The sequence below is a fragment of the Muscardinus avellanarius genome (genome assembly GCF_963383645.1).
Source record: "Muscardinus avellanarius genome assembly, chromosome: 18".
Taxonomy (NCBI): domain Eukaryota; kingdom Metazoa; phylum Chordata; class Mammalia; order Rodentia; family Gliridae; genus Muscardinus; species Muscardinus avellanarius.
Genome location: NC_137804.1, coordinates 24,527,788 through 24,548,589, shown reverse-complemented (window position 1 = coordinate 24,548,589; position 20,802 = coordinate 24,527,788). Strand labels below are relative to the sequence as shown.

Here is a 20,802-nt window from a genome sequence, read left to right as displayed (position 1 = left end):
GACTAACAAGATCATTTCTCCCGTGAATATTTATTAAGCGTCAGACTTGGCAGAAGGGTGAGGCTGAGGATCACATGATCCCTGCCCTCAAAGAGCAGCTCAGGGCTAGTGAGAATGAGGCTGAGCCCGCAGCTCCCTGGGGGTGATCCCAGGCGGCCACCAGGACTGCAGAGAGCCGAGAAGCAGATGGCAAAGAGGTCCGAGCAGGAGAGAGGAGCAGCCTGGCAACCTCGGGGCACCTTCTCAGAGGAAATGTCATATAACGTGGGCTTTGATGCGTGAGGAGGAGACCTGCCCCCATTGGGCATTTGCTGTGTACACGGTTCTGTGGCCTGTGGGGTAGAAATCGAGGTTCTGTGTTCACCTTCATGTCTTTTTCTCCCACTGGGCAGGAAGGGCTGTGAGGAGCTCAGAAGGGACAAACATGAGGGTGGTGGTGTCCTCCTCAGATATTGGTTAGAGTCTGGCCCCATCACAGACCGTGTTAGGACAGCAAAAAGGTAGAGTTGCAAGCTTTGATCCCTGGGTAGTCCATCCAAGAGAGCTGAATTAATCTGAGGCGCTGGAAATAGAGGGGGAGACCGAGGCCAGAGAACTGCAGCACCTGTGCTCAGCTGGCGTAGGAAGTGAGAGAGTGAATTCATAGAGGCAATACGTAGCTGAAGAAGAGGATACTAGATTTCACAGAACTAGGGACAGCCGACCGACCGGGCAAGCACGGTCAGGGCCTTAATGTTCACTGTTGACCTTGAGATGGCTTTTGAAATCTCTCCCAGTGCCCGAGTAGTGATATTTATTAGATCACTGTAGCATCAAGCTCAGCAGCAAGTGAAGTTTGGTGTCCTCGAGCCCTGGACGGTGTCTGATGCCCTGGGGGCATCTGAGATCATCGGAGTGCCAAAGGATGCTGCTGGTTGCAAATTACAGCATCCTCAACTCAGACCAGTTCATAAAGGGGTCCAGTTCACAGAGCTGGAGGCTCAGGATTTGAAGTGGGTGTTAACTACAGTTTGACTTTGTCATTCGCCCATGGTCACCGAGGCCCCAGAGATCTTATACTTTCTTCTGCCTCGTGGGCCTCATTTTGAGGCTGGTGTTCCTTTTGGTGGCAGTATGTCCACAGCAAAATCAAATTTCCAATCTTCACGCCACCATGGTGGTGCATGCCTATAATCCCAGTACTTGGGAGGCTGAGACAAGAGGGCTGCAGGTGTGAGGATAGCTCAGCAATTTATTGAGACTTTCATTGACCTGTTTCAAAATAAAGTTATAAAGGGCTGGGGCCAGGTGTGGTGGCACACGCGTATGATGCCAGTACTTGGGAGACTGAGACAGGATTGCTTGCTCGTGGCCAACCTCAGTATCATGAGGCCCTCTGCAACTTAGTGAGATCCTGTTTCAACATTTAAAAAATAAATAAAATAGGGCTGGAGGTAGCTCAGAGGTAGAATACTCCGTGGACCAATCCCCAGTACCACACACATGCAGGCACACATGGAGGGCTGGTGTATAACTCTGAGGCAGAATACCTCTGTATTCAATCTCCAGTATGAGAGACAGAGACAGAGACAGAGACAGAGAGAGAGAGAGAGAGAGAGAGAGAGAGAGAGAGAGAGAGAGAGGTTCTTGTCAGGATTCTTTCTCAGAAGCCTGAGAGGTAGCATCTCCAGAGGTCTCCAGCAAGCCTCCCCTTCCATGGGGACACATGCCCATGCCCATGACCACGTCACATCCCATGGCTAATGGCCGTGTGCCAATTGGCTGGGGACAGAAGGGTCTTTTGCCTCCAGTTAGGGACTACACCTGGGCATGGGCGTGAAAGCGTCACTTCCCCTGGAGCACAGTGGCTTAGGGGCCAGGGTCCCCAGCTGGGAGCTGGCTGGTCAAAGTGCAGTGATGAAGGTTGAGGGGTCGGCAGCTCCGTCAATGTTCATCTGTAGGCACCATACTCTCCTCTGGTATGGTGTTACCAGAGGAGGGAGAGGGTTTGGGTGGAGCTGTGGGAAATGTGGATTCTGAAGGAGATGAGGGTGCAGGAGCCAGGAGAGGTGCGGAAGGAGCGAGAGGAAGGGGCAAGCGGGTGCTCAGCATCCAGACTGCTGCACCACGGATGGATTCTAGGTGCCCGCTTGGGTTAACAAAGCCTGACTGCTGCCCTGCAGGATGGTTGCTGGCCTCGAGCTTAATTAAGTAGTGCTAATGCCAGTTGGAACCATTTTCTCCCCTTGGAGTGGCAAGTAGCAAAATCTTGTGAGCAATGAGCTTTTCGTAAAGGATATGTCCCAGCTGGGGCCAGAGTGTGAAACTGAATGTGAAACTTGGGCGCATTTCACACAGGGCTGACTGGGGACACACAGATCGGCCCGTGTGGTTTCAAGCTCTACTGCGTTAGGCGCCAGGGTCCCAGTGGAACTGCATCTTTAAATGACAGTGTTGGCAGCTCAGGTTAGGCCCTGGTTCTGTGTCCTCACCCAACTCCAGGGTGTTCATCTGCCCCGTTCACCCTGTGCCTCTGCTCTTCTCCTAGATAAGTACGCTGTCCGCTTCATCCCCCACGAGAACGGCGTCCACACGATCGATGTCAAATTCAACGGGAGCCACGTGGTCGGAAGCCCCTTCAAAGTGCGTGTCGGGGAGCCCGGACAAGTGGGGAATCCTGCCCTGGTGTCTGCCTACGGTGCAGGGCTCGAGGGGGGCACCACAGGTAAACACTGCTGCCTTCCCATCCTAACTGGGCCAGCTCCGGGGCAGAGCCAGGTGGAAAGCTCCAAGGCCTGGAGAAGCTTCCAGCTTTTGCACACGCTGCAGCGAAACCGGAGCTCACGTCTGAGTGGCTCCTCCCAGCCACGCTTGTTTTGGGAGATGTGGTTTGACCCCCGATAGCTCCAGAGTGAGAGCTGTGGCCGTGTTATCACACCTCATTACTGGGCGTTGGGGCCCAAATGCCTTCCTTTGCCAAGTTCCTTGACCCTGGGGACAAGATGCTGTTAGTCGGGAAGCAGCCCAGGGTCATCAGTTCTGAGGAGTCTTTGCCTGCACAGAATCGATGGTGCATCTCACACGCCTCCCAGGAGCTGCCTCTCTGTCACTTCTCTAGTTGTAGGGTTCTCAGAAATACCTCAGAGCAGCGAGGATCTGTCACGGCCTTTTATTCTATGACCCTAAAAGAATCCAAGGGCTCCGAAGCCTCCTGGACCCTTTACAACTTATTTGTAATCTTTGCCACAGATGAGACCACAAGGGAGGAGATAAAGTAGGACTCACCCCCCCACACACAACCCAGGACCAGGCGTGAACTGCTCCAGCTCAGAGGCCCTCCACGCCCTTGGCCTGTCCTCGGCTGTCTTCATGCTTGTGGGCTAGGTTGGTTACCTGGCTGCTTCGCTAGACAGGCAAACACAGTTTTAACAGAAGTGATCTTACTGCACAGATGGTGAGCAGCATGCTGTTTTTCCTTGACATCCTCCAGATCTCTCCATGTCAAGACATACAGCTCCATCCCCCTCTTGGTGGCTACTGCTAATATTTGCACTCTGAGCTCAAAGCTGTTTGTACAGTCAGCTAAGGGTGGGCGTCACTGTTTAGGAAGGTGCTGGGCCCGGGAGCTGACTCTCAGGCACCTCTGCAGAGCAAGTCCACAGTGTGGGCTGTTTTGCATTTGGTGTTCCCCGGGGCCCTCTTGGGAAAGCTGTCCCCTGGCTTCTCAAGTCCCCTTTTGGCTCCCACGGCCAAGCCCACCTTGCCATGATTATCCTCCCTGTGGGCTGATGGGTGACTGGCCATGGTTACACAACATCTAGTCCTACAAAGCAGCTCTCCTAAGTGCCTGCCGTGTTCAGCAGTGTCTGACGGCTGCACACTGCCAGGGATGCTAGCCACAGCAGCAGTCCCAGCGAGGCCGCCTGGGGGAGGTGCTAGTGCTACTGTATTCCCCAGGCCATCCCTGGCTCCCTGCAAGACTCTGGGCCACACCTTGCCCTTTGTGAGGGGCCTTAGGTGATGTCCGTGTTATAGTTGAAGAAAGAGAACCATGGCGAGGTTCTTTCATGCCTCAGACCACTCAGCCAAGAGCACACAGGACCAGGACTCGGGACTTTGCCATCACCCTAGGTATCTGCTAACCTAGGGGCACCCACGTAGCCCCAGCCTGTTTTGTGAGGTGTCCTAAACTAGGACCCCTGTCCTCCCAGCTGCCCAGCAATGATTTACAGGCAGCAGTGCAGGCGTTTGGCCTTTGGCAAGCCACCCAGGGAAGGCTGGAGCAGGGGCCTCCTGAGTCCTGATGGTCCAGGTCCCAGAGCAGTTGCAGGGTCTCCGGCACCAGGAGCCATCGCCCCTCCCTTTGGCTCAGGCCAGCTGTGCCCAGGCCCTCCCGCACACCTTCCCGGGAGCTCCGGTTTCAGGCTGTGCTCTGCGCTGCTGGGGGAAGGCATCTTGGAGAGAAGCTGTTCCCAGCCTGGAGGGGAGGCGGACAGAGCACGCCTGTTTCAAACCCTGTGTAAATATTGCTCTTGTCAAGGGGAAGGTGTCTTGTTTTTCTAGCCCTCCTGCTCCCAAGCCTTTCCCCAAATATCCATCCAGAGATTACACAGCTGTGGTGTGAATGGAACGCAAAGGTATCTGCTGTGCTGCCGAAGGGCCCGGCGTTCTGACCTTCGGAACAAAGCAAACATCCCTTGTTTTTATTGGGCGGCTTTGCTGTATCTTTTGGCTGGAGCTTTAAATGGTCCATTCTGCAGATTGAAGAGCAGGGAATGAGGAGAATTTGGGGCAGGACTCTCCGCTCAGGCCTGGAGGTCATGCGTCAGACTGGGGAGGTCTAGGCGTGGAGCAGCCGAGTGATTTTCCTGATCGAATGGTCCAGGGCCCAGTGTGCACCATGAGCTCTTTTCGCTTCCTCGACTCTCTGCTCCCTCAAGATTGAGTTGCAGTGTTCAGCCTGTGCCACATTCCCAGGAACTCGGCCACCCTGGGGCGTGGGGGGAGACGCCATGCCCAGCACACCTTCCCATGTCAGATACCGGCGAGAGCCGGAGGTGGTGGTGACTTCCGCATGTGGGCTTTTTCTCTCTTGTCTTCTCTCAGGCAAGTGTCTTAGCTGCAGGTTGGAAAAAAACCTAGGTCGAGTCCTAGACCTGCTGGTCCAGCTGTGAAACCCTGGACGAGTTCGTTGACCTCTCTGTGCCTCCACGTCTGTTCCTGAAGAGTGGGAATAATCAGGGAACCCAGAAAATAAGTTTGTTCTGAGCACCAAAGGCACTGACACCAGGCAGCTCCTGTCCCGTCACCCCCGGGTTTCCTTTTCCATCTCCTCTTCCCTGCCTTTTGGGGTTCTCATAGTCAGAATGAACTGATTTTTCTCAGGAATTAAGCAGCTTGTTAAAAAGGGCGGAGCTTCTTTCTTCTCACAGCCCAGTCTTTTCAATTTCACTTTAAAAATATCTTTCATTATCAATGCCTCCCAGGCACTTCCTGGACACACCCCTTCCCCACAAGGCCCCTCGAAGCCGCTGCTTAAGGGGCTTCTTAGCTGTACCAGCTAGAGCATGGTGGGGCTGGAGGGACATGGGAGGGGCCTCAGGAGCTTCCAGAAACAGCTAGGTTATGGGGTTTTTTGGGGGGGAGGGGCACACACAATAGCAACTCCTTTGTTTTATTGATAACTAGAACAATAATTCCTTCTCTGGCCCAGGAGCTATAATTAAAGCAAAATATTTCCCAGCTGTAGGGTGATATCTGCTCTGGCAAAAACCCGGTGTGGTGCCAGAGCCTCCCTGTAGAGGGCACTGTTGGGGGCATGGGGCTGGTGTCCTGACACCCTGGCAGCCCCCCTCCCCCCCCCACCCAGAAAGGGCTGAGGAGGGGGGCTCCGTGAAGGGGGCTGGGGCAGGAGAACCTCTGGGGTCATCAGAGACAGTCCTTTTGGTCTTTGTCACAAGCAGGATGTCTGTGCCAGACAGTCCAGGACAACCCAGAGCTCAGGTGTCTCCAGGTTGTAGTTGGGCCTCTGAGGCCGCCCCACTTTCCATCCAGTGACCGGATGGGCCTGGCACTGGAGCCGTGCAGACTTGTTCAGTGTAGCTCACCACTGCCTGGTGACACCGTGATGGCAGATGCTCAAAGTTCCCTTAGTTAGCCCCAGGGCCAGACGTGAACCCAGAACCACCAGGGAAGGGCCCCCAAATGTGCTTGTAAAACAATCCCAGCACAGGGTCTGCTGCCTGCACAGGGCCTTGGCGCTCAGTGAGCAGGAGCTGCTGTCTTGTTGTGGGTATTCATGGCAAAGTGAGTGGGCTGGCGGTCACAGCCACCGCCCAGGAATTCGGCATAGTGCCTGGGTTGAGGAGCCTTGAGGAACGGGAGGGGAGGGACACTAGGCTCCTGGCTTTTCCAAGTCCACCCAGAGGAGAAAGGAGAGGTCAGAGGGCCCATGCCTCGCCTTCCCACCTAGAGCAGAGTGAGCCTGGAACTTGGAGTAGCCCTTCAGGCTCATAAAGACGCCACGGCTCATTCCCAGAGGAGAGAACAGGATGTCCAGGCAGTGGGCGAAATGTCGGCCTCACACCTCCCTCTCCCTGGGTAAGGGAGTTACCACCTCCCAGGGCCTGACGTTCTCTGTGCCAGAGCTTAGAGCTCAGGCCAGTGGTTTCCCCTGCACCAAGGTGAGCCCTCTGTGCAAACCACCATTGCTTTACCTCTCCTAGGAAGCCCCCAAACTGCCACCCTCATCCCTCCAAACCATCCATGTGCATTTTCGTTTTCTCCCAGGCATCCAGTCCGAATTCTTCATCAACACTACCCGAGCAGGCCCAGGGACATTGTCTGTCACCATTGAAGGCCCCTCTAAGGTTAAAATGGATTGCCAAGAAACCCCAGAGGGCTACAAAGTTATGTACACACCTATGGCTCCAGGAAACTATCTGATTGGCGTCAAATATGGCGGGCCCAACCACATCGTGGGCAGTCCATTCAAGGCTAAGGTGACAGGTAATGTCAAATCCTCCCTTGGGGTTACTCTTCCGCCCTGTGGCATGGGTCTTGTCAGACTAAGAATCTTGAAAGTAATGAAATCGTTTGGCATGTCAGAGGCCAGGGTGTCCAAAACTTAGGAAAGTGAGTCCTTAGGGTGAGGGAGCGAGGACGTAGAGCATGCGATGTGAGTTTCTGTGTCTAACAGCAGAGAAGAAATGCTTACATGCTTCAGGCCCTTCGGTATTTGTTTAATCAAGGCCTGAAAAATCTTCTTATTTCTAACCTTCATCTTTGCTATAACCTATTGAATTTATGAAAATAGTCCTTCAAAACATTGGGAAGCTGGACATGATGGTACATGATTGTAATCTCAGTTCTTGAGAGCCTGAGACAGGAGGATCACAGGTTTGAGAACAGACTTAGCAAGTAGTGAGATTCTCAGCAACTTAATGAGACCTTTTTTCAAAGTAAAAATAGGGCTGTGGTTATAGCTCAAAGGTAGAATGCCCCTGAGTTCAGTCCTCAGTGACACACACACACACACACACACACACACACACACACACGGAAAAATTGTTAGTGAAAACAACTTCATAATCCATCACCCAGAGGTAACCACCATAAATATTTTGTTAAACCCCCTCTAAGGGTCAGAATTTTTCATTATATAAATATATAGATTTATTACAGAAAAATTAGAATACTCACATAGAAAATTATTCTCCTTCATATATACAATCAATTTTGGTTATTTGTTTATGTCCTCCCAATATTCCCTACTACTTGTACACAGAGTATTTTATTTGAATAGAAACATGTACATTGAACAAGATGACATGTCTTTATGTGGGAGGGATTTCTCGGCCTTGTCAGCCGAGGCAAGACTGATCTATTTGCTTAGAATGCCAGATCCTGGTTTTAAGTTTAGAAGACACCATGGAAGCCTGGTGTGGTGGCGCGAACTTGTAATCCCAGCATTTGGGAGGCTGAGACAGAAGGATCATGGTTCAAGGACAGCCTCACCTACTTAGGCCCTTTGCAGCTCAGTGAGACCCTGTTTCAAAATAAAGAATAAAAAATAGGGCGAGGGTGTAGCTCAGAGGTAGAATGCACCTGGGTTCCATCCCTAGAACCACAAAAGAAAAAGAAAGAAAAAAGACACTGTGGGTATGAGATGCGAGTATAGTCTCTTTTGTATCCAGGTGTTGGGGTCTGTGTGCTCTGGGGACTTCTGCATGGGGCACCTGCCTGTCCTCTAGCCGTTCCCATCTCTCTCCTCCTCTCCTCGTCTAGGTCAGCGCCTGGTCAGCTCAGGCTCAGCCAGTGAGACCTCATCCATCCTGGTGGAGTCAGTGACCAGGTCCTCAACAGAGACCTGCTACAGTGCCATCCCCAAGTCATCCTCAGACGCCAGCAAGGTGACCTCCAAGGGAGCAGGACTCTCGAAGGCCTTCGTGGGCCAGAAGAGCTCCTTCTTGGTGGACTGCAGCAAAGCCGGTAGGCAGCCTGGGTCCGCTGGGGTGGCTGCGGCAGGGGCCAGGGCAGGCTGAGCCCAGGTACACTTTGGCCTCCCCTGCTGAGACCCACCATTTGCAAGCAACCATGTTTTTTGTCCTGTTCTGCACTTAATATTTTGCCCCTTTATTTTTTTGCATGGCCCCAGGTGGATAGGAAAGGTGGTGGTGTTCCTGGTATAGACAAGCAAACTGATTTAGTTATCTGGCTCCTTCTGCCACTTGGGTGTTTATTTGGGGGTCAGTTGCCTGGGTCTGGCATCCAGCGCCAGGGCCAGAAACCCAGCTCTGCTTCTTCATTGGCCCATTGGCTCACTCACAAAGCTTATTAGCTGGTGACCCTGCACAAAGTACTAATTCACTTGGAAAAGTCAAGGCTCCTCTTCTCTCGAGTGGGAATCATAATAGCTCCTTAAGGTTCCTGTGAGAATTAGCAAGAAGATCCTAACAGTTAACACCTATGTAGGGCTTCCTGTGTGCTAAGTGTTTGACTCTGAATATCCTGTGAATTAGCACAACCCGCTCATGAGATGGGTGCTGTTGTGCCTAGTGTGCAGATGGGGAAGGTAAGGTGGGGAGAGGTGGAGTCCACCCAGGCAGGACTTTGAATCCACAGACGATGTCTCTGATGGTATCACTGCACACTCCCACCTGTCTAGGGGCCCGGCATCATTATAGAGGCTCCGCAGGCAGCCCCCGGGCTCTGGCCCTCGGCCCTCCATCCTCCTCTCTCCTCCCACTCAGGGTAACTACCTTCTTTCGCCTCCAGGTTCCAATATGCTGCTGATTGGGGTGCATGGGCCCACCACCCCCTGTGAGGAGGTCTCCATGAAACATGTGGGTAACCAGCAGTACAACGTCACGTACGTCGTCAAGGAGAGGGGAGAGTACGTCCTGGCTGTTAAGTGGGGGGAAGAGCACATCCCCGGCAGCCCCTTCCATGTCACGGTGCCTTAGGACAGCTCGCATCAAATCCGGGAGGAGTTCTTAACAGTTGCTTTTGTCGCTTGTTTGTAATTCATTTTATACAATGTCCTCCAGCCTGTGGGGGGTCCGAAACCCCGTCCCCACACGCTGCCGTTCTCAAGTGCCTTCAGAAACAGTCCTCCTCTTGACCTTTGAGGGATGCATTGGGAAACATGGAATGCAGACTCGTCCAGTGGGCCGAGAAGATCCAGAGCGCACTCTGTTCCCATCGGGACCAGCAACCATGGGCAAGACTGACCCAAAAAAAAAAAACCAAACTGACCAGCCGACACTGCAGGATTGCTCTCCAGCATCTATGCAACAGGACGGGGGCAGGGGGATGCTAAGAGGAGACCTAGTTTAGGTTGTCATTTAGCGAAGGAAGTGGCTTAAAAATCAGCATGATCTCCTCCAGCGCCAGAACTCCATAGGGAAAGGCTGTTTGATGGCTGCCACCGTTTGACACTGCGTCTTACCAATCCCCCACGCTCTGCGGCCTCCTGCCGTCCTTCCAGGGCAGAAGGGACTGGTGGCCAGTGGCTTCCTGGTGCCTCTGCCCTCGGGTGGCTGTTTCCTTATGAAAGTCAGAAAACGTGACCCTCTTGGCAGCCGTGGGTCAGCTTTAGCTTCCAGTCACTTGCTGGAGGAAAGTGCAGTGGCCGGCCGCACCCCACTCTCCAAAGAGCCCTCTAACCATGCTAGCCCTTGTTTCTAACATGTGCTCCGGCTGCTCGTCAGCCTGGTCGGTCTTACCAAAGCCTTTCAGGTGACCTGTCACGTGGTGTAACACCCACATGCCCCAGCCAGCCCCACGGGTCACTCTGTGAAACAACTAACAGGAAAGAATGAAGCTCCTGCAACCTTCGGCCTGCACCTGGGGGGTTGTTGAGGGGCAGAGACGGGCAGCAGCTCCTCCAGGGTCTCTGCCATTTGGCAGAAGCAACTGAAAGCCGTGTAGCGGGTGGTGGCCACACTTGGCCATGACCCCATGTCTTCTGACGCCATTTGTAAAGCGATAGGCAGGTGCAGAATTCAGCATATCAGGGGTAGAGCATTCTGCACGCCCCCTTTAGTTAGACCTGAGTTGGTTTTGTGACTGAGTTAAAGCAATCCTGGGCAGGACGCAGTGGCGGGGCCCAGCGGCACAGTTTGGTCTGGGCGGCAGACTTCCTGGTTTGCTGCTAGTCCTGAGGAAGCAGCCATTGCCTCGGGGATGGCGGGGAAGGCAGGAGCTCCGCACCCCAGGGAGCTGGTGCGACATGGAGACAGCCCACCCGGCAGAAACTGGAGCAGCCCGAAGCCTGATGTGAAGGGGCCACAGGCCCCGTAAACTTGGACATGAAGCCAAACTGGAATCAGATGCTGACTGTAAAGTGTATCTCATAACTTATTAATTAAAAGCATTCGCTCTGGAAATCCCCCTAGTGTCCTGGGGCGATGGCTTTTCTTCGAGTTTCTGACCAGCTCTCCGGATCCCCGGCTGAGGGGACGGGAGGAGCAGCTTGTTTTGACAGTCAGCCTGACCTGGCTTTGCAGGGGAGTGGCTCCTTCTCCTGGGAGGCCAGGCGGCCCCACAGGGCTCAGGACCTGAGAAGAGGGTAGGCGGCCCACACCAGCCTGACCCCCTGGGGAGACTGGCTTGCGGAGTCCTCCCAGGCACAGGCTGTGCATGTAGGGCTGGGGATTGAACCCAGGGCATCCTACCTCTAACCTTCACCCCCAGCCCTATTTCTTATTTCAAAACAGGGTCTCAATAAGTTATGGAGGGCCTCATGTAAGTTGCTGAGGCTGGTCACCAACCTGCAGTCCTCCTGTCTCAGCTTCCCAAGGCCTGGAATTACAGGCATTTCACCATGTCCAACTAAGGAAGCAGTTTTTAAATCTGCTTTGGGGGAGGGAAAGCCTTTTTTCCTGATTACTTTGGAATCTTTTATTTTTCTGGAATGTTCCCAAACAAGAATCTGTCACCTGTCACCCCACTGCCCTAGGTAAACAAGGCTAGTCTTTGGTGTCACCATCTCCCCTTCCTCCTCTTTCTTTTTTCTGCCAGGAAGAGAGCTTCTGGTTGAATGCCTGGGATGTGCCTGGTGGTTGCCTCCTACTGAGCCTCCATTTTAGGGATAACAAGGCTAACTTGGTTAGAGCTTACATTCTATGTTTACAGGCTCAGAGCTCACTTGGCTGTGTGTGTGTGTGTGTGTGTGTGTGTGTGTGTGTGTGTGTGTTTACTGGTGATTGAACCCAGGGGCATGCCACCCTCAGCCCTATTTTATATCTTATTTTGAAACAGGGTCTTGCTAAGTTGCTGAGGGTCTATGTACGTTGCTGAGGCTGCCTGAGAACCTGTGATCCTCCTACTCAGCCTCCCAGTGCTGGGATTACAGGGGTGCACCACCACACCTGGCCACTTGGCCTTTCTGGCCCCAAGTGGGAACTCTGCCCACGGGGAGGCGCAGAGGAGGAAGGTGCCCCCTGCAGAGGCCCTGGTGATAGGAAGTCACTGTTAGGCCCCAGACTTGTACCGGGGCTGGGTACAAGTCTAACACCTGGCTATGGGTCAGAATGGTGGTGTGTTTACCTCCGACAGGAGGGAGGCAGGGAGGCTTACCCTCCCCTGCGCCTGCGCCCTGAAGGGCTGGCCAGGACTCCCAGCCCAAGTGGGTCTGTGGGCTGGGGGAGCCCACTCAGGTTCTGCTGCAGGACTTTTCTTTCTTTGCCCACAGAGGAGCACTAGAGCACGCCTATTGATTCCCTGCCTCCTTGAAGCCTGGCTGGGTTTTGGGGGACACGGGCATTTGTAAGTTCACAGCGTGGACTGGCAGGTTCTTGTTTAAACATTTCCATGTCCCAGAGTTTAAACACTAGGTCTGTCACTCGCTGGTCACCTCTGCAAGGTGGTGAGGATCCAGGGAAATCCCACTGGGAGCTGCTAGGACAGTCCTCCGCCTCAGGCTCTGTGACCAGCACCCCTGAAGGCCATGCTCCTGTGGTAGCCCCGCTGTAAGGGGCCTATGGTGGTGTTACCAGGCACACTTCCTCTCAAAGCCAAGACTGCCTGCCTGTTGCTTCGAGGGAGGTATCCGTGGAGGTCTGCACACCTCTCTACTGGTCAATGGCTACTAGACCCAGAGGGCAGCTCTTATCTGCACCTGGACTCTGCTGCCATGGAAACAGGTTGTTGTTTTGCAAACACCTTGAAAACTTTGAAACTTGACCCCTGAACTGGCCAGGTGCCCGGTCTTTGTGACTTTCACTGGTTGACTTTGCCTGTTGTTATCAGGAGCCGGCAGGGTGTTGCTCTTATGCCAAAATCAGGCGGCCATCCTGCAGAGACCCTGAACAGGAGAGGCCTCACAGGCTGCAGGCGCCTCCTCCCCACCAGCCCCCACCAAGAAGGAAACCTTCAATTAACCTGTGCTCCTTTCCATGCACTTAGAGACAGGGGCTCATGACCACTTGTCTAGTTCAGGACTTCAAAAGGCCTGAAAAGCCATATTTTGAGGGTTTGGTGTAAAATGAGTTGGGCACATAGGGATTTAATTTCTCTTGAAAATTGCTCAGCCTTAAAAATGAGCAGAATTAGGGTTGATGACAAAGTGAGTGTTTTTCTCAGGCCTCAAGTTTGTATTTTATTTTTTTAGTATTGGGGATTGAGCTATGGGGTGTTCTCCCTTCTAGCTACACCCCACTTTTTTTGTACCAGGGGATTGAACCGAGGGGCATTCTACCTCTAGCTACAGCCCCCATCCTTCTCATTTTTAAAATTTGAAACAGAGTCCTCACTAAGTTGATGAGATTGGCCTTGAACCTGCGATCTTCCTGTCTCGGTCTCCCAAGTACTAGGATTGCGGGTGTGCACCACAGTGCCCAGCTTAAGTTTATATTTTAAATGGGGAGCAAGATCATATATTGTAGCCCTTTAACCTCCCTGATCACAGTATAGTCAGGAAGGAAGAGAGTCCTTTCAAGTCTCCAGAAACTTGGAGGGGGAAGGGGCTTTGAAATCAGTGTAATTCACTAATGAAGACTCCAGAAATACACACTATTTGGCTTCAGCCTCCCCCCTGTCCTCCTCCTCCTGCTTTTCACAAATTCCACACTGGAGGGAGTGAGGGCCCCAGGCAAGCCTGGGTTCCATTTTTCCCTGTGGCTTAGTTCTAAGGGCGCTGCCCAAACACATGGTAGGAGGGACTTTTTCAAACAAAGGCATCCTTCTCTGCTTTGTGATGGGCTTTGTCTGGGCCTTCAAGCCCACAGGGACCAGCTCATGTGCGTGGAATTTAGGGGGACCCACCCCTCACGCCTTTCTCTTCCCCCAGAGTTCACAAAGGCAGGCAGGAGATGGAGATTTAGGATCCTGGTCTGTGCCACCCATCCCAGGATCCCAGGACTACCCCAGGGCCTTTCACACTTTGGACTTGCTTATCTTCCCAGCACAAAGAATCTGCAAACCTTTGATGGCGTAAGGTTCCCCTCTTCACTGACCACAGCCTCCCAAGTTTCTGGGATGCTGCCTCCTGGCCAGGCTGCCCTCCCAGGCTGTGGCCATTATTAGGGCTAAGCTGGCGCTAGCCCTGGTAGAATGTCTCTGAGGAGAAGCAAGCCTGGCTTCGGACCCCCACTGACCTGGGAACAACTGACCTCACCCCAGAGCGGTCTGGAGGGGCCCGTGGAAGGGCACAGTGCCTGTGGGGAAGGGCTCAGCCTGGCGCCTATCGGCACAGGCCAGGGTTCCCCTTCTGGCTTCCACAACCTCCAGAAGGCCCCTTACAGAAAGCTGCACCTCGGTTTCCTCTGCAAGGCAAGGGGGAAGCAGGACCCCATGGAGCGTTCTCAGGCTCACTGACAGTGAAGGTGCCGGCTCAGGGCTGCACGTGGTGCCCGTGACTAAGGTCCACATGGAGTGGACGGGTGGGCTGACCACAGAGCTCTGAGCTCTGGCTTGGCAAAGTGGCCCCTGATGGGTGGGAATCGCGTGGTTGGATGACTCGGATGACTCGGAGCTCCAGCCCCTGGCCCTGTCCCCTGGTTTGAGAGCTGACACCTTTTTCCTTAGCACACCAGGGGCAGTGGTTGTTAGAGGTGTTTTAAATGAGTTCATTTTCTAGAGTAAGAAAAGCATCACAACACTAAATCTAGGCTCTGAGTCTTACTATCCATATATATGGATGTATGGATTTTTTTTTTTTTTTTTTTTTTTTTTTTTTTTTGCGGGTCTGGGGATGGAACCCAGGGACATTCAACCTCCGAGCTACACCCCCCAGCCCTAGTTTTTATTCTTTATTTTGAAACAGGGTCTCACTGAGTTGCAAAGGGCCTCAGTAAGTAGCTGAGACTGTCTGCGAACCACGATCCTCCGGTCTCAGCCTCCCGAATGCTGGGATTACATGCGTGCGCCACCACGCCTGGCTGGATTTTTCTTTTTAAAGAGGAGTATGTTGGGGCTCAGAGAAATTGAGTGACTTGCCTGAGGTCACCTGACTCACAACTGAATTTAGGAAAGGGTCAGGACGTTTGTGGTACTTGCAGTCACAGGAAACAGAATCCGAGCCAGTTCTCCTGGTGGGCACCCCTGTCTTTGGGCCCGCTTTGGAAGGCAGCACTTTGGGGACACCTCTGCACCCACCTAAATCCCTTACCCTTTGGAGTTGTGCACCAGACCCACCAGGGTTATCTCTGCCCCAGAGACCAAGGTTTGCCTTGAACAAGAGTCAGTTCCTGCAGAGGGGAAGGCTGGGTTCCTGAATCCCAGAGAAGAGCAAACAAATATACTTGAATGAATGAACACTGGTGTGTTCGGCAGGGACTGGGAGGCCTGGGCCAGCTTTCTAGGGTCCTAGGATCCCCCATCCTCCTGCCATGATTATTTAATCTCATCCTGCTCAGCCCTGCCACTCCCTCCGAACTCTTGGCTCCATCCCTCAGCCCACCAGTCCCCTGCACTGGGCCAGGGTGGAACATGTCTATCTAACGTTTCCTTAGGCACACATTTTGTGCACCTACTGTGTGCCGGGCACCCCCTGGAAATACCCTGGAGATGTGCAGGAGGGCAGGGGCCGCTGAGCTGGCTGGCCTATAGGTGCAGGGAGAGTAGGCCCTCAGTCAGGAAAGGAAGGAAGGGAGGAGCCTGGAGCCAAGGCCCAGCCTCCGTGCTCACAGGAGCTAGGCGTCTGCCCTACATCTTCCCAGTTCCCCAAGTCTCCTCCCAGCCCGGTCTCACTCCTCCCAAACAGGCCTGTTCCAGGTCACTGTCTCCAGGAAGCCTTACTTTCCCCCACCGCTGCCCAGGCCCACCCTCCCCAGGACTGCGGGACCTTGGGGTGGAGGGCTGTGGGCTCCACTTGTCCTCACCCACCTCTGTCCAGCTCAGAGCCCGGGTGCTCTCAGGGGAATCTGTGTCTGTGACACAAGGACTCGGATTTTACAGCAGATTCCAGCACAACCACGTAACACTGCTGGGCCTCACTTTCCCCGTGGGGAGCGAGGCTGGACAGCCTGTTTGCAAATCACTGTGAGATCAGTGAGATGAAGTAGGAAAGCCACCAGCCTGGGCCAGGCGTGGAGCCCTGCCTCCTCCACAGGCTGCACGGGCCATGCAGGGAGGCCAGGAGCCTGGAGGAGCAAGGCGGTGCTTCCAGATGTTCCAGGTGCCACAGTGTGACAGCCACAGGTGCTTGAAAATCCACAGCTGGTGTGAGCAGTACATCCTCCAAGCTAACCAGCCTCAAGCAGTTTACACACTGTCAAAAGTCCTCCAATAAGGGGAGTTCCCTCTGCGCTCCCCACATCCAGATGAGGCCCCCAACCTGCAGGTGGCAGAGTCTGCACAGTTGCCGTGGCGAAGCCCTCACTGTGTCCAGGGCTCCCTGCAGTGGAGGCTGGGCCTCTCTTTGGACCCAGGGGTGCCTGGCACATAGCGGATGTATGTAGGGGTGTAGGGGTTTGCTGTATGGAATGGGGGTTACGGCTCCCCAGGTACTACCAAGGGCCCTGAATCCCTCTGGGGAAGAGCAGGCGCCCTGCCGAACACCCCAGGTGGGCTGTGGCCAGGCTCCACTCCCTTTTCCAGACTAGTCGTCCTTCTGCCAGTGGGTGGCCAGAGTCCCCTCTGCAGCCCAACCCCTTCTCTCCCCCAGCAGGGCCTTGGCAACCCGGCTCCTCACTGGTTGCTCGTTTCCTTGGAGACAGACACCAGTCATCCAAACACAGGCTGCAGAGCCATGGGAAGAATTCTTCTCTCTCCCCTCCCCGCTGCCCCCCAGCCATGCGGGAGATGCCCGCCTCCCAGAGCCAGGCCTGCTGGCAGGAACAGATCCACAAGGAGTTCGCAGCCCGGGTCGCCTGGCACATCCGCTATGGCCACCAGTACCTGAAAGAGCGGACCAGGTCCAGAAAGCAGCCCCAGCAGGCCCCCTCCCGGTCAGCCGCGGTAGTGGACCCAGCACCTGCCACGGGCTCTCTTGTCAGCAAGGAGGTGCAGGTGCGAAGGCCAGAGCCTTGGGGGGCCCAGACCCCGGCGTCCAGGGCAGCGGGTGTCCAGGGTGCTCCCCCCAACGCAGCCAGATCGTGGGAGGCCGGAGGAGCCACGCAGAGCCCAGCAGGCTACAGTGGACCGGAGGGCTTTGCGATGAGGCGGCCCCCTCCAGACACCCTGAAGCTGCTCTTCCGAGGCATCTCTCACGATGGCCAGGGCCGGGCCCTGTACCTCCAGGAGCGGCATCGGCAGGCACCGCAGGAGAAGTTCCGGTACCCTATCCTGTCATCCTGGGAGTATGGCTGGCACGTGGGTAAGGCCACCATCCTCTTGTCATTCCAAGCCTTTGGCAGGCAGGTCCAGCCTCCTTCCCTGGTCTCAACCTTCACCAACCTCTCTCCTGGGCCTGTGGAACTGGCTCGCCATCCCCCAGCAGACCGGGGCCCTTCCCACCTGTGTGCGCCCTGGTCTCTGGCCTGGAGTGCCCCCCACCCCTCCCTCCACCTGTCCGGGTTTCACATCACCTCCCCCAGGAGTCCTCGGGGGAGAGGCGCTGAGCCCATGACAGTGGCCCTGAGCCGCTGTGCCGCCCGCGGTCCTTGCTTGTCCATCGGGCCTGGAGAGCCCTGCGTGTTCCCAGGCCCCTTGGTTCACTTTATGAAGCCCCTCAGCCCCAGCTCAGGGCTGGTCCTCGCTGTCTGTACCACGAACGAACAACTGAGTGAACATGGACTAAGAATGAACACCCCATTTGGAATCAGGGGTCTGAGATCAAATCCTGGTTCTGAGCCGGGCGTGGTGGCGCATGTTTGTAATCCCAGCATTGGGGAGGCTGAGAGTGGAGGATTGCGGTTCGCAGACAGCCTCAGCCACCTAGTGAGGCCCTCTGCAACTCAGTGAGATCCTGCTTCAAAATAAAGAATAAAAAATAGAGCAGGGAGGCTGGGCGTGGTGGCTCACGCTTGTAATCCCAGCATCGGGGAGGCTGAGAGTGAAGGATCGCAGTTCGTGGACAGCCTCAGCCACCTAGTGAGGCTCTCTGCAACTCAGTGAGATCCTGCTTCAAAATAAAGAATAAAAAATAGGGCAGGGGGTGTAGCTCGAAGGCTGAATGCCCTTGGGTTCCGTCCCCAGACCCGAAAAAAAAAATCCTGGTTCTGCTACTTTTGAGTTGTGTGATCTCAGGCCAGAAACGTGGCATTTCTGAGCCTCAGTTTCTATATCTGAAAAAATGGGAATCATTTTTTTCAGATTCAACCTCCAGTACCAAAATAAATAAATAAATAAATAAATAAATAATAAATAAAAGTAGGCGTGGTGATACATGCTTGTAATCCTAGAATTCAGGAGGCTGAGACCAGAGGATCACAGTTTGCAGACAGCCTTAGCTACTTTGGCTTTCTGCAACTCAGTGAGACTCTGTTTCTAGTACTTTCCTTTCTAGGTCACAGCGTTTGGGGGAAATCGAATGAAAAGGCACCGGGATAGGAATTAACCTTCACAAAACCCCTGCGAGCAGGATCAGCACGTGATGCTTTGTTTGGGACAGCCCAGAAAGGGAGAGCCAGTCCCTGAATTCCAGCTCTGCCCTTAAAACTAACTCTGAAGAGAGGCCTGCTTTGAAATCCGGAGGCCTGGGTTTGGATTCTAGTTCATTCATCCATTTAACAAGTGTTTATTGAGCACCTGAGACGTGTTCCTGGGGATACACCACAAACACATAACTGATCGTTTTTTTAGAGTAGGTGTCTCCCCAATACTGCATGGAACATATAATAAAAAATTGTGAAGCCAGGCACAGTGGCACATGCCTGTAATCCCAGTTCTTGGGTGACGGAGACAGGAGGGTCACAGGATCGCGGGCAGCCTCAAAATGTAGTGAGGACCTCAGCAACCTAATGAGGCCCTGCTTCAAAATGAAAAATAAAATAGGTCTGGGAGTGTAGCTCAGAAGTAGAATGTCCCTGAGTTCAACCTCCAGCACCAAAATAAATAAATAAATAAATAAATAATAAATAAAAGTAGGTGTCGTGATACATGCTTGTAATCCTAGAATTCAGGAGGCTGAGACTGGAGGATCATGGTTTGCGGACAGCCTTAGCTACTTTGGCCCTCTGCAACTCAGTGAGACTCTGTTTCAAAATAAAGACTAAGCTGGGCGTGGTGGCGCACGCTTGTCATCCCCGCGCTTGGGAGGCGGAGACAGGAGGATCGCGCAGGTTCGAAGCCAGCCGCCCGCTGCCTTAGAGACCCTGTTTCCAAATAAAAATGTAAAAATAGGTCTGGGAGTGTAGCCCGGAGGTAGAAGGGCTTCCAGGAACCCCAGTACCACACCACTAATAATAATAATAATAATAATAATAATAATAATAATAATAATAAAAAATAAATAGGGTAGGGGTCGGGCGTGGTGGCGCACGCTTGTAAATCCTGAGTTTGGGAGGCGGAGACAGGAGGATCACACAGGTTCGAAGCCAGCCGTGCGTGCTGCCTTAGGAGACCCTGTTTCCAAATAAAAATATAAAAATAGGCCTGGGAGTGTAGCCCAGAGGTAGAAGGACTTCCAGGAACCCCAGTGCCAAAAAAAAAAAAAAAATAGGGTAGGGGAGCCGGGCGTGGTGGCGCACGCTTGTAATCCCCACTCTTGGGAGGCTGAGACAGGAGGATCGCTCAGGTTCGAAGCCAGGCTCAGCTACTTAGTGAGGCTCTCAGCAACTTAGTGAGACCCTGTTTCCAAATAAAGTATAAAACAGGTCTGGGAGTATAGCCCGGAGGTAGAAAGCCTCTGGGTTCCACCCCTAGTGCCACCAAAAAAAAATAATAATAATAAAAAAAAAAAAAATAAAAAAAAATAATAATAATAATAAGGCAGGGGGTGTAGCTCAGAGGTTGAATGCCCCTGGGTTCCATCCCCAGACCCACCAAAAAAAAAAAAAAATTGTGTTTATCTGAAGTGGTGGTGGTGGTGTGTATCGTATATACTTGGGATTTAATTCAGGGACATTTTACCTCTGAGCTACAGCCTCAACCCTATTTTATTTTATTTTATTTTGAAATAGGGTCTCACTAAGTTGCTGAGGGACTTGCTAAATTGTTGAGGCTGTCCCCAAACCTGCAATCCTCCTGTCTCAACCTCCCAAGTACTGGGATTACAGACATGTACCACCTTGCCCGGCTTATCTGCAATTTAAGTGTAACTGGGCAGCCTGTGTTCATCCAGCAACCCAGACCCTGGCGCATCAGTGCCCATGTCAGGAAGGCTGCCCCTGGCTACGGGGGCCGTGTCAGCTTCTCGGTGAGACAGGGAGACTTTTCCTCCACACATACACATTTTATTTATTTATTTGTTTATTGGTACTGGAGGTTGAACTCAGGGACATTTTACCTCTGAGCTACACTCCCAGACCTATTTTATTTTTCATTTTGAAGCAGGGTCTGCTTAGGCTTGTAGTTGCTCCCAGAATTTCTGGAACATTCTCTAAGTCTCTTAAGTCTAAGTCCCAAACCCAAACCCAGCCCAGGGGTCAGCTGGGGAACAGACCTTCCGTTGACCACTTCTCCTCTTCCCAGTGGTTACAGGCAGGGGCTTCATTACCCAAGTGGGTGCTGAAGGACAAGGGGAAGACAGGTTGGAGGCACTGTCTGGGCAGCCAAGGCAGCCCATGCACTTTTCTTTTCTTTTTTGCGGTACTGGGGATGGAACCCAGGGGCATTCCACCTCCGAGCTGTACCCTCAGCCCTAGTTTTTATTCTTTATTTTGAAACAGGGTCTCAGTGAGTTGCAAAGGGCCTCACTGAGTAGCTGAGGCTGTCTGCAGACCGCAATCCTCCTGCCTCAGCCTCCCGAATGCTGGGATTCCACGCGTGCGCCACCAC

The 20,802-nt window shown here is 53.4% G+C and overlaps 1 protein-coding gene across 4 annotated transcripts in view; it reads left to right on the top strand.

Moving 5' to 3' along the window:
* Positions 1 to 9,443, top strand: part of FLNB (filamin B) — a gene marked incomplete at both ends in the record, with an annotated part of 168,218 nt that extends 158,775 nt beyond the window's left edge. For all 4 annotated transcript variants that reach the window (XM_080715995.1, XM_080715994.1, XM_080715993.1 and 1 more), the window contains 4 exons: positions 2,528 to 2,704; positions 6,769 to 6,987; positions 8,266 to 8,469; positions 9,256 to 9,443. In XM_080715995.1, coding sequence (XP_080572121.1) covers positions 2,528 to 2,704; positions 6,769 to 6,987; positions 8,266 to 8,469; positions 9,256 to 9,443 — 788 coding nt within the window. The remainder of the gene's footprint in view (positions 1 to 2,527; positions 2,705 to 6,768; positions 6,988 to 8,265; positions 8,470 to 9,255) is intronic.
* Between the last annotated feature and the right edge of the window lie 11,359 nt (positions 9,444 to 20,802).